Source organism: Leiobunum rupestre, chromosome 5, assembly GCF_980474605.1.
Source record: "Leiobunum rupestre chromosome 5, qqLeiRupe1.1.hap1, whole genome shotgun sequence".
In the NCBI taxonomy this organism is placed as follows: domain Eukaryota; kingdom Metazoa; phylum Arthropoda; class Arachnida; order Opiliones; family Sclerosomatidae; genus Leiobunum; species Leiobunum rupestre.
The window spans coordinates 19,613,824-19,631,117 of NC_143388.1; the positions used below are offsets into that span (position 1 = coordinate 19,613,824).

The 17,294-nt window shown below is 34.4% G+C and overlaps 1 protein-coding gene across 2 annotated transcripts in view; it reads right to left on the reverse strand.

Annotated features, from left to right (window-relative positions):
• Positions 1-1,548: 1,548 nt before the first annotated feature.
• The window catches only part of LOC149943736 (P-selectin-like), a 43,165-nt gene continuing 27,419 nt past the window's right edge, over positions 1,549-17,294 (reverse strand). For both annotated transcript variants that reach the window (XM_090175975.1, XM_090175976.1), the window contains exons 9-13: positions 12,223-12,513; positions 8,481-8,666; positions 8,043-8,243; positions 6,988-7,182; positions 1,549-1,679 (exon numbers count right to left, since the gene is read on the reverse strand). In XM_090175975.1, the coding sequence (XP_090032101.1) occupies positions 1,678-1,679; positions 6,988-7,182; positions 8,043-8,243; positions 8,481-8,666; positions 12,223-12,513 (875 nt within the window). In that variant the 3' untranslated portion in view covers positions 1,549-1,677. The remainder of the gene's footprint in view (positions 1,680-6,987; positions 7,183-8,042; positions 8,244-8,480; positions 8,667-12,222; positions 12,514-17,294) is intronic.

Below are 17,294 nucleotides of genomic sequence, written 5' to 3' on the forward strand. Positions count from 1 at the left end.
AGTTCGTGAAACCTCCATAATTGATACGGAGCCATCAAACGAATTTTGAACAACGCCAACAAGCTCTACAAATTAATAATTACAATTAAACCACTACCTAATGTAGTTATAGTTCATTTATTTTTAACCCTACCAGAATGGTATTCAATAAATTCATAAACTGGTTTTATAGCCTCGTTAGAAATCACTGGCCTAGAATGTCTTAAACGTTTAGGCTGAATGTCAGCACCACCAGGTAAATGAGAACCGCGCCTTTTACATTTACTAATTTCACAGCTTTGTTTAGCGGCAATTACTCCTATTTCTAGTACGGTTGTATCACGCTTTAATTCCTTAGTATTTTAAACACCACAGCGGACATATGCCCTATCCCGAGTATCCCCTTGTGCCACTTGTAAGAACCTTGGAGTATCCCAATCTTTTAAGTGGCCAAGGCTTGGCCTCTCAGTCTCAGTGGAAATTGATTTATCTTTTACTTCTGGTTTAGTTTGAACCGATTTAACTTTTCCCTTTAACGAAATTTTAATTTTCTTATCACTTTTTTCTTTATAGTTTAAATCACATTGCGTAGAAATATTCATTTTCCGACTTAAAACCCTCGAACGAATTTACTTACACAATTACCAAGAATCCGCCAATATACGCCGTAAACACTCCCGAGTAGTTCAAATTCTTTTCACTAGGTTCCACTATCCCGAACTTGAACGTACTATTTCTCTCAACCAAGATCTCCTCCTGATTGGCTAAGATTAAATATCTTTGGCCCGAACTGGTTTTCTAAGGATAACCGACGCCTTGTACTAGCCAAAGGTAGACTGAGCTACTCCCCAATTTTCTCCTGGTGTAACGGAATGTGCTCAACATAGGGTGCGACGGGGGTTGAACGACGGAAGGTGAAACGGAGGGTAATGGTTATTCGAACTCTGATTTTTGACCACGCAAAATATTTTAAACAACGCCATTACTTTAATGCGTTTATTAAATGAAATAAAGTTGATCGCATCCCTCAGTTTCATTGTTAAACATTTCCGATTATTGTTCGTTGGGAATTCTGACAATGGATAACGTGATGTGCTTTTGAAAGATAGTGACGAAGGAGCTACTTCAACACACACATTAAGTCTTTAGTTTTTTGAAAAATGTTTGCCTAACGAAAATATTGAAACAAATTTGATAAGAAAATAATATCAAAAGTTAGGAAGATCTAAATTAATTGAAAAAAAAAATAAAAAAATCAACTTTGGAGAAGGATAAATTATACTTCGATAGAATTAATGCGGTACTTCAATCGATGGGCCTTTCAGGCGGACATACAAATTGATTTATCTTTGTGCTTTCGCTTAGAAGATCAATCGGCTGATAAACGCTTTTACTTCTAATGAAAACCTTAATAAAATATTAGATTCAATGAAAATTGAATTGAAAATTTATATTTTGATTCCAATGGGATTTAATTTTTATATTGGATCATTAGGAATTACATTTTCTTCACGATAGGCAAGAAACTAACTTTATTAATTGATATAAGGAACGCAAGAGAACAACGTATTCAATACACCAACATAAATTTTATTACTTTACTATCTTATACAAATATTTTCAAACTAACTATTTTTAATCGTTGAAACAGTTCTAGACGTTTTCCACATTTAAACGATAAAGTAAATATCGTCACATTTCTGAAAACATATTTTGATTATTTATAAAATGTCATTAATTTCGTATCAAATAAAATCGCTCGACTTCGCCTTTAAATAACTTTAACTATTAATTTGTTGAAGGAAGCGGCTTATTTATTATTGGACAAGAGTAACACATTTCGTAGGGCATGGTTACATTTGATCGATTTTCAAATGATCGACAATGGGTCCTTTTGATCAACGTGCTTTTGATCGAAGATGTGGTTTCTTATTATCGACACGTTTTTTTAAATGGGAAGCTTTGTTTGACAAAAGTCATAGCACAGGTTATAAGTCTTAGACTCTAGGTTGCGAGTATCTTGTGTATCAAATTAAATTTTGTAATCTATAAATGTACCTGTTGAAAAAATAGCTTATCAACAACGGTTTGGGTAAGGTTGTTAAATAGTTAAATAAATAAATACATGATAAAAATTAAAACTGCAATTGGACGATCATTTGGGCTTTAAATATAAACATTTCGATCAAGTGGGAACTGCTTTTCGGTTTGTCAATCAAAGCACGTAAATCAAATTACTCATGTAGAATCACTTGGAACTCGATCAAATGTTCTCAATCATTCCGTAGTGGGGAACTGTTAAGTAAAACGTTTTATTGACAAATATCTTATATTTCAATACAAAAATTACGATGTTCTCTAAAATTGACACCTCTAGTGGTTGGTTTTAGAAGCTTCGAGCGAAAAGCCAATACTCAGCATCGTTTGGGAAGTAGGACAACATCACTTCGGCCACTAATATGAATAGAATATGCCGTCTACGATTAATCAAACCTCTGCCTTTAAAATTGTTCTATAATAGAACTTCTTAAAGACTTTATCTAGAAATAACAAGTACTTAATGTTGCCCAAAAAGCCATTTTCTTATTTCCAATAACCCTTTAAAGCCGTAAAGCAATTAATATGAGTTATTTATCCATGTTTTATTGCCTCGGTTCTTTTTAATGTTACACGAAAACCCGTAAAACAATGCAAATTCAATATCAATGCTTCTAATGTTAAAATAAAGTACTATGACCGAGAATGTATAACTCAAATATATGAATGACCCATTTGAAAAACTTCACTTATAGGTAGTCGGAAAGTCGTGAAAATATGTAAATGGTCCCAGGATCCGAAATTGCTCTGCGCGTTCCTGGTAGCTTATTATCTTAGAACAGGCAGGAATACGCTAGTTCTCTTTATTATATAAAAAAATCTTGGTAGTATGTTTAAGGTCCCAAATAACTATCTTTAAGGAGGCGCGTGACTCTTAGGCTGAAGCGCTTTCTGTGAATATCTCCCGTTTTTTAAAATTTTTAACGAATTCAACAAATATTTGATTAAGTATAATTTTAATAAAGTTGCAAAATCTCGATCAGTTCCATATTCATTTCTGTTCAAAACGTTTTCAGAAAACCGTAAAAACTGGGGTTGAAGGATACCGAGAGCAGTTTTTTTTTAATGTTAATAAACCTCGTTCGTTTCTTAGCTTTCAAAACGAGTTTAAGAACGAAAAAATGGACCGTACAGGCTTTAATAGTAGCCTCTCGTGCAACGCTGTCTCATTGGAGACACTCAACTACACTCACTCCACCAACAAATTTCCCCGAGCCTCGGTTGCCCTGACATTTCGTAATCTAGAAACATCTGTTTCTAGGGTAAGTGCGGGATAGATTGGACACTTTTTATAAAATGTAGCTTGCCTCTTTATAAATTATGTTTTGGAGAAATATAAGTAGTGGAATATGTAACACCATTCCTTATTCTACTTCCTATCCTTATTTGACGTTAAAATTAAGCATTTTAATAGCTAAAATAATTATTTTCTTGAATGAAGGTTTCGAGCCGAACTTTGGACAAAACGGTGTTGAAATGGACAGGGGGTGGGGTAACATTGGACACCAGACTCTAAGATTGGACACGCGAGGCTAAGATTAAACACACAAGGTTAAGATTGGACACGATTTTTCTTGTGATACATATAGATAACATTGGACACAATGGAGTTATCTTTGGACGCATATAGCTAACTTTAGACAGTAATGCCTAAATTTGGATAACTTTGAAAAATACATTGAATAAATGGTTTCTTTGCCGTTTTTAGGGTTTAACTCGTTTGTTCGATGCTAAAGGGGTTGATTTTATAATTAATTTTAGTTCATTTCACAGTTTAGACCATGCGGTCGGTCCACGTCTAATTTTTAATACGGGACTTGCAATCTCAAACTGATTTTGACAGTAATTTCTACGATTTCAAGATTTTGAAACGGATTTTAAGATTTCTAAAATCCCTTTTTCGGCATGTTTACCGACTTTTGACGTATGTCCGACCCTTCTGTTTAGGCGGAAACGCTATTTTTGAGATTTCCCTGCAAGTGCCGCCTTACGAAATCAAACGAATAGTTTGCTGCCCATATTTTCTCCTAGTTTTAGATAAAAATAAGGAAATTAAATCAGAAGTTAATCTTTAAACTTTAAATCTTAAACCAAGCTTTGGCTCTAGAGAAACCCCTTTGGATGCTTCCGTGTACGTATAGTATCGCCCTTTAGCGTTGCGGCAGCACAAATCTAAATAAATTCCACAAATAAGGGCATGTAATTTGAGATTTAAGAACTAAGATGTTAATTAAAATAAGTTAAACAAGACCACACATTAACGACTCGGTATGTCTTTTTAAATTGCGATTGAAAAGTAATAGTAACTCGATGATATTAGAGATTTTGAGGTAGTCGGTAGTAGAAATCATAGTTTTGTCTTGGAAAAATTCGGTTCGGACATTGACGACTTGGTGTGTTTTTAGTAATTGCTATCGGGAAGTAATTGTAACATGTGGATTCGAAGGGTTTTCGAGAATCGCTTGTTTAGTTAATAGGTCTATCTACGATAAAGACCAGCGAGCTAGTTTCTAATAGCCAAGACGAATTTCCTAGCGTATCTGCTCATGTACTTTGATGATTTTTCGACAGTCGCTTGTATAGTCAATAGGTCTAGTGAGCCTAAATCAGTGTTGGGCACCGCTCATCTCATTGTGAGCGGGTTTGTTATTATGAGCGAAAATGAGCAGTAAAATATCTTTTTAAAAGAGCGCAAAACAAAATTGAGAGGAGCGCCAATTTTACCGCTCAAAAAAGAGCGGAAAGAGAGGAGCGCTAATTTTACCGCTCAAAAAAGAGCGGAAAGAGAGGAGCGCCAATTTTACCGCTCAAAAAAAGAGCGGAAAGAGAGGAGCGCCGATTTTACCGCTCAAAAAAGAGCGGAAAAAGAGGAGCGAAAATTTTTCCACTCAAAAAAAGAGCGGAAAGAGAGGAGCGCCGATATTACCGCTCAAAAAGACGTGAGCGTGAGCGGTTCTTTGACGAAAATGCCCAACACTGGCCTAAATACGTAAATATGGCCACCTTTCTCCAAGACATCTTCTATGCATTCACAGCTTCCATGAGGCTAAGCGCAGATTTTTGTCGGACCACTTTCGATAATGTCTCTTGATTTTGGTTACTGACTCATCAACTATACTACCCATATTTTATAAAAGTAAAACACTTTAGTTATTATATTTTTAAATAGATCGTTATATAGAATATATTCTTTCCAAATGGACCAATTTCAGTAATCACAAGTTTTGCTCTTAACTTTCCATTGCGAAATAAACCATAAAAAGGCCAAAAACACCAATTTTAAGGGACAACTTGTAAAAATATTTAACCATAAGACCTGTTTTCTGGCCAAATGGAGTAGTATGCGTTCAAATATACCTTCATCGATTTAGATTTGTTGACCAAATTACTGTCCTACATATGAAAACAAACTGTGGGTAACTCCTCTACTACCCTTATCAAATATGAAAACCCTAACTTCCCTAAAACTAAACTCTTAGATAATAAAAGCCTATTCTGGCTTCAATTTGTATAACTGACTAACTTCCTCCTCCTAATATTTCTTAAAAAATTTCATACTTTGCAAACTTAAAATAACTTTATACATTTTTTAATTATTGTTATATAATGCGTTTTAAGTGTCCAAAGTTAGCCACAAGATATTTTATTTATATTTCTAAAAATATTATAATTTAAAGGTCCTAGCAAAATGTTTACTACACTATTGAATAGAATAGGGTTCATTTTATTTATTGAGCATATATTAAAATAAATCTCGCATAAAGTAAACCCACTAAACCTTATTTCGTTAACTAGTAAGAGCTACATTCCTTAAACTTTTTAACTAATATCAAAGTAGATAATCACTATACTTGATTCAAGTTCATCCACTTTGATAACTTAAAATCTGAGAAGCTGAAATTTTTTGCCCAACTAAGTCAAAGGTTGGGGCTAAAGGAAATGACTTTTTAAAATCGTCTGCGTCGTCTGCTTCAGGCGGTAGGTTTTTTTAGTTTAAAGTGTCCAATTTTAGCCGTGCCCCAACTAACCCGAAACCACCATATCAAACCTTCTGAATTTGAATAATAATAGAGGAGAACGAAATAGCGCCTAAAACACGCTAATTAGCTTAGGCTCTTCTATAAAATCTCAAGGAAATGAAACACATGATTTTTAATCCGCGTTTTTGTTTCAGAAATATTACTTATTTATGAGGCCCTATTTTTCTGATCTGATTCCTTTTCAATATCGATTCATGTCGTATTTACATTGTTTGCCCAAATTGTTTCCGGAAAATCGTATGTCCACATGGTTGCAGATAATGCATATGCACAATTGGTTTCAGATAAATCATTTGCCCAATTTTATTAGCATATCTTTACCCATTTAGGTTTTTTTATAATTTATATGAATACACGAACACTTTAATGTTGATAGCGGCACTTATACATAAGAATATACTGAAACTAACAAGTCCACTTTGTGAATTTTACATTTATTTAAGTCAAAATAAAACGACTATATTTGCTTGTCCATTCCCTCATGAAGCACCGAATGGACTGGCGAAACTAGTCGTTTTATTTCTACTTAAAAAACTATATTATACAAAAAGTGGACTTGTTCTTTTTAGTACAGGATTTTAAATTGTCGTGGAAATGTAAGAAATACATGGTTTAATAGAGGCAGCAAATTCCGATAAAATGTCAATAAGGAGAAATCTCCTTTTCATTCAAAAAACACTTTGACTAACAAGAGCGGCGTGGCACATGCATTATTAGAAAGACGGAACTTAAGTTATCAAACTTTCCCTCATTTAACTTTTCAATGAGTAAGTAGGTATGTATTCACCAGCGCCAACCACGATTGTATCGAAAATAACTTCCTCTTTTCGATATAACTAAAGAAGGGATGATGCTGGAAATTGTTTCTTACATAAACAAATCAAATTATCCTCGGACCATGAGCCATCTTCTCGGCAACACAATTCTCGGACAGTATGTCCTTTAGCGCTCTTATAATTATTCTTGCATCTCGTTTTACAACAATATTTAGACTGATTTTTCCTTGGTGGATCGCAGTACGTCTCTGATTTGCCCGAATCTTTGATTGAAAAACAATCGTAAAATTCTAGATAAAATATAAATATATATTATCTATAACACTCAACAATATGATTATGTGCTGACTATGTGGACCAAAGAAGTGATCCGCCAATAGGGCTACAGATTTATTCGTAGTCAGCAATAAAATTTTCTCTCTTCAATTTCAACGGGGCCAAAGCTGGGGTCAAGTCTGAGAAGCCACTTCGTGTACAATTCGAAACTAAAGGGTGGAAATCTAAAGACTTTCTAAATCTGGGTAAAGTGGGACTCGGGAGAAAAACTTGGGAAACTTTATAGACGCGGTTATGCCATTTATTTTACAAGATTAAGTAATTTGAAACAAAATGCATTTAGAAAAAATTTTAGTCTACGACAAAACAGCCATGAGTTGGTTTTCTTAAATGAAATCCACTTTGAATGGACCGTTAATTAGTTATTTATATTGCATTTAAGATCGCATTAACTTTTCGAAACATTTTCGGTAATTTGGAAACCTGACGTATCGGTGTCTAGTACTGAATAAAAATGCGACATGCTTAAAAATACAAATTACTTTCGTAAACCAAGACTCTTTTGTAGGCCCTAGACATTGTGCCTAATGTGCCTTTGGGAAACAGAGCCCTAAGTACAACCTTGATCTAGAACTTATTTGAATTTTTTTATTACATTGTTTATCATGTACTATTAAGACCTTTCAACTCGAATTAAAATAAACGTCGCAGTGAATAAAACAGCCTAATTTGAGAAAATCAATGGGATACCAAAATAAAAAGCAACGTAATTAAAGTCGTTTAAAATTCAACAGCCAGCTTAAATCAATGTCATACGGGCAGAAGTTTATAAGGTGATTAAAACCGTCACTAAACAAAAAAGAAAAGTACGTACTAAGACAGTAAGGTAAGTCTCCAGACCAATCACCATTCTTCTCACATTTTTGAGTAACTTTCGGGCCAACCACTTGGTTACCATCTTTTAAAGTATAGCCTTTGTGACAAGAAAATGTGCAATTCCAAGGTTCATATGGTTGTCTAGGAGAGCATTTATTTATTCTTCGCATTGACTTATCCAGATTGCAATCGTAGGTCTCTAAGATAAATAATTATTAAAGTTTGTTTATGAAAATGTATCCTTATTTCTGTTACTGAAATTATTAACGTTATTAAATAAATGTATATAACAATCAAACTACTAAAAGATGATAAAATTTTGTATCATCCTTTGCAATGCAGTCCATTGGTGGTTCCTTTTAACGTTACATTTCGTATAAACTATTAAAAGACCCACCCAAAGTGTTAAGATACTTTTAACTTTAGAAATATTTACTTTTGCATTTTAATGGATTTGCTGACCATTTTCTACCATAGAGACATTCAATTGTTATTTCCCCTTCAGTAAAATGATATCCATAATCGCAGCTGAAACTGCAGTGCCGAGATGTAATATTTGATTTTCCAAAACACGTGTCGTTTCTTCCTTCCATAGGACGTATTGGTTCACATTCAAATGGGTCTGGAAAAGAAGCAATATTGGTTAATTGATGCATTCAAAATGTTAATTGGATAAAGATTACTTTTAAATTCCTTGAAAGTTAAAAATAATAACGATAGTTGGCGGATACATTTAATTTTTTTTATAATTTTAATAACATTTTACGATTTTAAGTTGCGAGACACTTTCCTTTATAGATTATGGATCAAGTCTAAATATGCCGGTAATTATAAGAGTTTATGTGTAATAATAGGAATAGTTTCATCATTAAATTTTATTATAAAAATGCAAAAACTCAGATTAAGGTTACGCTGTGAATAGGTTTATTTGTTAGATAAGAAGGATACAAATTTATAGTTAACATGTAGCATATTGATAAAATACGTGAATAATAATAATTATATCATCCTTTGCACAGTTCATGGGTGGTTTTTCTAACTTAACATGTAGCATATTTCCAACACAAATTAATATTTGATAATAAAACATAATTGCCATACATAATGAAATTGGGGACCTATGTGCGCAAGGTAAATGCGGAATACTAGCTGGTTATACACCAAAAGATATCGTTTGACTTCCGGTTACTTATATGCGCATTATAGCTGATTTATGATGACACGCTTGGATATGATGGCAATTAGCGTGTCCATTCGTGCTTATTTTGAGACTTAACGAGGCAGCGAGTTAAAATAGTTTTTCGCGATCGCGCATCTTCTGACTTCAAATTATTCAGGCAGAAAGAATCTGGTGAACATCGCTCGCCCCGCGCACAGAAAGAACGGGCGTTTTTCACGTCTCATTCCAATGTATCTGCTTTTCTTTTCTTTTATGAGTTCTTTCATCGTGAAACCTTCCGGCGAAAAATGACAGTTGAATTCGACCCTTATTGGTTAGCAACTGTTTCTACGCGTTATGTAAGTGTCCTTTCATTGCATCCACTTTACCACCGCACTCGTCGCTAGGGGGTAAAATAACCGAAAAAAGAGTATTTTCCAGCCAGAATATCTTTTAGGGTTCCAGGAATATAGTAATAGTGCCAAAAGAAAATAGAACTAATAAGACATGATAAAGTAAAAGTGTTCCAAATCTGTTAGAGTTTAAATATTATTTATAAATAAATTATTCTTTTTGACACCTTAATGGGTTTGCTTTATACAGAGCTATAATTAATTTAGTTTTAGTATAAGTAAATTATGGGCCACCAATAAAACCTTCAGCAGACAGATGGAGATCAGGTTCGCAAAATCAGTAAACAAAAAAATTAAAAAAGACGTCACCCACCATGCCGCACCAAATTTTGACTAAATATATATCTGATACGAAATAATTATAATGGAAAGCGGGTTTCGTAGCTCTGTACGCGTGTTGCGTGAGTTTTTGATGCTCTCGCGGGACAAACTAGCCATGTAGCTTATCAAAATATCTTCCGGAAAAACGGGATTTGGGCCATATATGATTAAATACCATTTCAATAGAAATTATTTTGGTATAATCATCAACCTAAAGAGTTTAAACCATCTGGTAGTGGATGGCATGGATTTCATCATCATTTATTTTGATCCTTGCGGAGTATTAGCCTAGTTAACAGGCCCTTCCCCCCTAAAAGGGCAAACGCACCTTAATTCTAAAATGATATTGCTATTGGAGAAATATCCTCTGGCACTTTAACTTGATCTGCGGTTCATACACGATGGCGCCCCAACATATTAAATCCTTGGTGGACGAGCTGAACTGGACGCAAAGCAGCTTTTCAGGTACATTTTTTGAGGAATTCCTGTCGCTTGACAATCTCATTAACCGAACCAGAACTATTTTTTTTCTGATGAAGTTTTTTATAGCTAATAGTGTCCAAAATGTAGTACCAAACATTTAGCCACTACGCGAGCGAATTAGAGAACTCTGTTATTGCATTGGAAGTACACCTGAAACTTTTGGAATATTTTTTGTAAGGATAAGTCAATTTTTTATGTAAGTCAGTTCCAGTTCTTCTTTTTTGAGTATTGTGACATTAATATCTTCTCTGTAAAACAAGTGTATATAAAAGCAGTTACGATAAAGCTGTCATCAATTTCGTTTACTAGGTTTTCTTTGAATGTGTTGATCATAAATGAAAAGCTTCTTAAGGTAGCAATTCTGAGTTTTGACGGTTAGGAAAAATAAATACGTAAATAAACTATTTGGTCCACCAATTTTTTTAAGTTAATTTTGGTGGGCTCGTATCTCCGAAAGGAGGCTATTTTTGATGCACATTCATTCGACATTTATTACTCGTTGAAACCCATTAAACAGATCCTGTTATTTGCGGCACACTCTATATTGGCACACGCAAAGAAAAAAACGGAATTTGAGTAACTTGATTTTAAAAACTTCTTGTATCCTTGCTATCAACATTGAGGTCTATACATATATATACCAATTTAAAGTATTTAAATTATTGAATATTTTCAATTTTCGATAAACATGAAAAAAATATTAACCTTAGAGTTTCGGGAATTAAACCATAGCAGCCACAGGTTATAATTATATTATTAAATGTTAAAGTGTCATAGTTTCCGTATTTTGTTCTAACGAGAAATAAATACAAAATTCGATCAGCATTGCGGCAAGTAAAACATAGGCGGCAGCATTCGCGTAACGTCACGATATTAGGTAAGCCAGCAATTCATAATTGAGGCTAAGAACGATTGTCAAATTTAATAAAAACATTGATCATATTTCTTTGGTCTTCCATAACGAGGCTTTGGGCTATTAATTTCAATTAATGTCCTTTTAAAGGCACCTTGTTTAGTTATTTGAAACGGTCAGTTGAAGATTTTATTTTGTAAAGACGATTTTTAAAATATATTCCAATGATCCTCGTACTCGAAGAATAACCGTACCGGCCAGGTATTTCAATGGTTCTCTTCAAGTCGCGACTCGATTGAAGCGCACGCCGGTAACGTTTTCCTGCAGCCGCTTCTTTAATAAACGAAATCAAAACATGACGGCCGCTGCTAGTCTCAAGCAAGTACCTTTTTCTTTTATTAAAACCGTTAAAAATTATAAAAACCTGAGTTTCTGCAGATTGTTTAGGGTGGCTTGTTTAGAGATTTAGAAAAGTGGTCTAGACATTTTTACAACGACGGGAGTATCTTCTTGTTCTTTTTTTCTAAACCAGAATTCAGGATGAGCAATTTTTTTATTAAATATTAACAAAACTGAATTTTTATTTCAGCAAGCATTAAATTAACATGTTTTCTCTTCGAGATTAACGGTTTAGAGAAAACTATATCATTTCAAATTCTTTCTAATTAGGATTTAGCTTTAAAAGGTGTATGTTCAAATGGTGCAAAATCATAAACAGATCAAAATATTCGTGACAATGAAAGCGTCAAAAACGATAACGTGTGTCTCGACATAATTGTTCAAACGATTAGAACGCTTAACTTATTCCTTTATCCCAAAGAAAAATAGTTTTGAAGCGCCTTTAGAAAATAGTTCCAGTGGGTCTTGGATTGTAATTTATACTTCTCATTAGCCTTGCGCAAAACACTTTACTGTGGCAGATACTTAGGCAAAAATTCTTTAAACTTACCAGTTATGTCACATTTGGAATTATTGAGCATCCAATTCCCAGTCTCTAAGTTACATTCAGCAAATTCGCCGCCTTCCAAATGAAATCCTTTTTCGCATTGAAGCTTAAAAATATTTTTACGGGATTTTTCGACACGAACAATGTTGAACCTGTCCGTTATATTATATTTCCTTTTTCCATAATATGGACTTTTCTTAAAATCTGGACCCCATATATCAGGTTTCTTTAGTTTTCCATTTGCAAAAATCTCCAACCTCTTATCCCAATACGTGCATTTTCTGATAGGATGAACTGAAAATCATTGATAAATATATTTATTGAATCTTTTTAGTAAGCCGTAATAATATTATTCTTGAGCGACCAACTTACTATTAATGGTGTCTCAGAGCGATTGCCCAAGGCATTGTTATCTAAAACAATCTAACCTAGAGTTCTGAATTTTCCGGGTTTATTTATAGGCAGGGAAACTCTTAAATTTATTTATAAAAAAATCGTAAGTTGTTTTAATTAAGATTAAACGTCATGAACAAAAACAGGGTGGAGGGGTGTGCAAAATATTTGGTGATAATAAATAATTCGATCGAATACCAAATCGAATATCCGATTCGTCGAATCGAATAGCGCTTGGAAAATTTCGCTAGTATTCGTTTTTCTTGACGAATATTCGAAACGATAGGGAAAAAGTATTTGTTATTTTCAAATAGTTTGCAAACTGGTAGAATAACCGCGGGTCTTTTTCTAGTTTCTTGAGTTTCAAGGCCATCAAATTTCCGAACTAGTTCTTATTTCTGGCACCTCTCTTTAAGGACCATATAAAGAGTAATTTGCAAGTATGTTATCCATACCGTGTGTATTAAAACCCCTTAGCGAAAGGCAGAAAAAACTGTCGAATTCTTTGATATTCGAAATACTTTTTGGTATTTGATCAGTTAACTGGCTCAAATTGTTGACCTAATATTTTAACACCTCTCCAGAATAAATATCTGTACACCCCTTAGGAAGGTTTTGTACGAAAAAAAAACCAATTACACGTCCAAAATTTACTCTAACCAAATTAATGAGTGACATAATCAACTTCACTCTCAAATCAAATTTCAAACGACAATTTCAGTTTTATTTAATACCTGAAAGTATATTATTTACATAAGTGTCCAATAATTGAAAGGTGCTTTGTGGACCGATTATCGATTAAGATAATTCAAGGTTAGCTAAGTCTGTGGTTTTTGTTACGAAAATAATTCGGCGTTCTAAACTGTTTCTAACCAAACTAAGGAAAACATAAATAACGTATTATAAAATTGTAGTCAATTTTCGTCACATCTTCGTTAACTGATATACAGTTTTTAAAAATGGAAATTTATCATTTTTAAAACCCCTGGCTTTAATTTAATACTTAACCCGCATTAGGAAATTTATAAAATATTATATGGTTAAGTATAGTACGTAGGAACGTTTATATTTTGGAGAAACTATTGAAACTTAAATTGTAGCTACACGATTGTTAAACTAAAAACTATTTTTACGCCCTCTGTATGTTTTCGTCGAAAACTAGATAATAGTCAGTCCGCATGTTCAAAAAATCGCGCGTTTTGTGATAAAGGTATTGAAATTTGTATACATACATTTTTTATATGCTTAATAAAACAGTTATTACTTAATTTATGTCACATATTTGTATTCTTGGTAATTGTATATGTTACATATTAAATAAAAAAATATCTTTAGGGTTGCTCTTTTTGCTCTGACCACGCTTTTTTTCTAAAAAAAAATTTTTGAGATATAATTTTGAAATTTTCAGGGTATGCGTATTCGGTTGGGAAAGCTTTGAATTGCAATTTGCAGAAAACTCGAAACGTCTTCAAGTTTTTTCTTATTTATTATTTAAGCGATAGGTGCTAGGGGACAATTTTCAACGAGATAGTTGTTAATCGTACTTGAAAACCTACAAATAACGTTTGTTCGATCACAAACGAACAATTTTTCCCTAAGATATAATGAGGTCAGCAAAAAACAGTTTGCCATAGCAAGCCAAAGGCTTCTTTTACAAAAATTAGTTTAAATAATTGTTTTTGAGAAAAACATTGCCACAAACAAGTTAGAGAAAGATAAACTGGTCTTATTAGACCTACTAAATTTACAAAACATGTTTTTACTTAGTTGTTTTGTACAAAGATTTATTTTAGTTTTAATAATTAAACCAAATTCGAAGCGCAGTCTGAGTCTTAAAAGTTTTCAAATTTCCAAATTGCCGGATTATCGAAATGTTCGAAGGTTATCTCAACTTTTCAGTAAGTGGTATCCTGACAGATTTCCCGGTCACAGCACCGTTCTCGGAGCTGTTCGAGATTTCCACAGCCAAGGAGATGTCAATCCAAATAACCGAGGAGCAGGCGGTCAAAACATCGACGCTTGTTTTAGCGTACTTCGCGGCATATCCTCAAGCAAGCATTTGAAGTGCAAACGTAGAGTTGGGTTTGAGCAAAATCCACATTTGGGTTATCTTTCACGAGCACAACTTCCATTCATATCTAGCTCTTAATGAAGGAGATATGGTACGTAGGTTTGACTTTCGTAACTGGTTAAGCAACATGGTGAACGAAACTTTGGATTTTTGAAATCTGCTCTTGGTTCGTTTATAGAGATGGACCAATTAACCACCAAAACAATCCCACGTGGAGTGATGTGAATCCACGATGGAGATTTACCCACCACCAATGTCAGTTAAACGTGTGGGCGGCTCTGGTCGGAGATCGAGTCATTGCCCCATTTTTTAACCGTCTAAATGGGCAGAGTTACTTGGATATGTTACAGAATGAAAATGCGGGCGCATTAAAAGACATTCCTTTAGCCAACTACGAACGACTCTGTAACCAACCTGACATTTTGTCTCAACATCAACCTCGAGCAGTACTAGACCACCTTTTTCGCTGAATTCTAACAATAGTGGATAGGACGAAACTGACTAGTTCATTGGCCTCCAAGGTCGCCTGACCACACACCGACACACATCTTCCTATTGGGTTTCATCAACGTTCATGTCCATTCGACGCCTATTACGAGAATGGATGAAGTATCATCGATGCTTTTTAATTGGTCACTCTCGACATGATCCAGCATGCACTCCAAAGTAAGCTTCATTGCGCAGAAACATATATCGTGGCAGACAGAGGAATTACCGAACCATACCTGTAATTTCGCAGCACTTTTGTTACTTCGTTTAAAAATGTTATTTCTTAATTTGATTGGAACATACTTTGTTACCCTTTCTCTCACTTGTGTGTACCAAATAAATAGTTACTTATCGTACATTGTTTCCTAAATTTAGTATGCCTAATAAGACCAGCTGTTCTTTCTCTAACTTGTTTGCTGACATGTTATTCTCAAAACTCAGAACCATTCCTTGTGCGTTTAGTTTTCAGGTTCTCTCGCCACAGTTTTAAAGGGTTTTCCCCGAGCTTTTGGGTTTCCTCTTCGATAAAACTTGTAGAGGTTAACGGTAATAGTTCGTGTAGGGAGCTGTTTGCTCTCGTGTAAAACAACCCTTTGGCTTGCTATGGCGAATTGTTTTTTTTTGCTGACCTCATAATCTAAGTGCGAAACTATTCGTTTGTGATCGCACAAACGTTGTTTGTAGGTTTTCAAGTATGCTCTACAACTTTCTCATTGCAAATAGCTCCCTAGCACCTAACAGTCAAAAAAATAAAAATAAAAAAGGTGAATACATATTGGAAAAGTTCAAAATTATAATTCAAAGAGTTTTAGAGGAAAAACCCTAGTCGGTGCAAAAAGAGTCACCCTAAAGATATTTTTTAGATTAATATGTAACATATACAAATACTTGTAATTAAAATATGTAACGTTAATTAAGTAATAACTGTTATATTTGAGAAATTTCTAACCTCGATAAATAATATATATTCTTCGATTTTTCCCATTTGAAAAAAAAGTATCATACATTTAGTTTAACTAAAAACCGACCAAGTGGAGAAAATGTAAGAAATTGCTTTTACGGATGCCCCCTTATATACACCCCTCTCCTTCCCATATGAAAGAGTCACGTGGACCGGCACTTTTTCCCGGGGTCTTTAAAGTAATAGAAACGGATGCCCTCTCGTCTTAAATCGAATGAGCATATTAAAAAATGTCTGTATACAAATTGTCATGCTTTTATGACAAAACGCACGATTTCGTCAAAATTTTACATTTTGCGACCTGACTAAAAGTAGCAAATAAGAAGACGCTTTTGACAACCAGACGCACGAACGATTTCTAGAGGTAGTAAGCTGTTTCGCCACCGAGCAAGAGGAGCTGATTCGATCCCATCTTGTGGCAGTATGGGGAAACTTGAGTACTTCATGTACCCTTTCTCATAAAACCTTGTGGAGGTTAACGGTAATAGTAAGGGAAGGTACCTGTTGGCTGGCGTGGAGTGATGGGCTGGGTCCTACCAAGCGAAGCATTGTAACCCGGCCACCAAAATTAAAGGCCATTTTAGTCGCAAGGTGAATTGGTCCTAAGGTGGTACCTTGGGTATTAGCCTGGGTTTTTATTACTCTGCCTTTATGGCTGGATTTGAAGCAATAAAAGCTTGATTTTAACGATTAAGTATTTTGTTTACGGTCTTTTTATTTAATTACATAATCACTTAAAATTATTCCTCACCAAACCGATTAAATTGAAATTTGTATTTTGATACAAGAGAATTCCTTCGGAGCGTTTCAAATTGGCTACAGCGGAGGATTCGAAAGAGTCGCTGTCTCGGAGAAGCAGCGCCTCCTGGATTTATTTTGGATCGCGAATAGGAAAACAAAAATCCTGGCACTGGACTTTTTCTGGGTAAAAGAAGACCTCTTTTAAGCCCATGCTTATTAATTCATATTCAAGTAGGGGTGTTTTACAGTCTTATTAAGCCTAATTTCATCATACCAGGGTTACACAAACCTTCGTTGTATCTAGATTTCTATTATGGAATGTTAATATTTGGCAGTGATTGACTATCGGTGACGTAATGTTGAATTGTCTGTTACAATTGGTTTGCTGGATAAACACAATAGCCGGAACTTGTGGCCTGG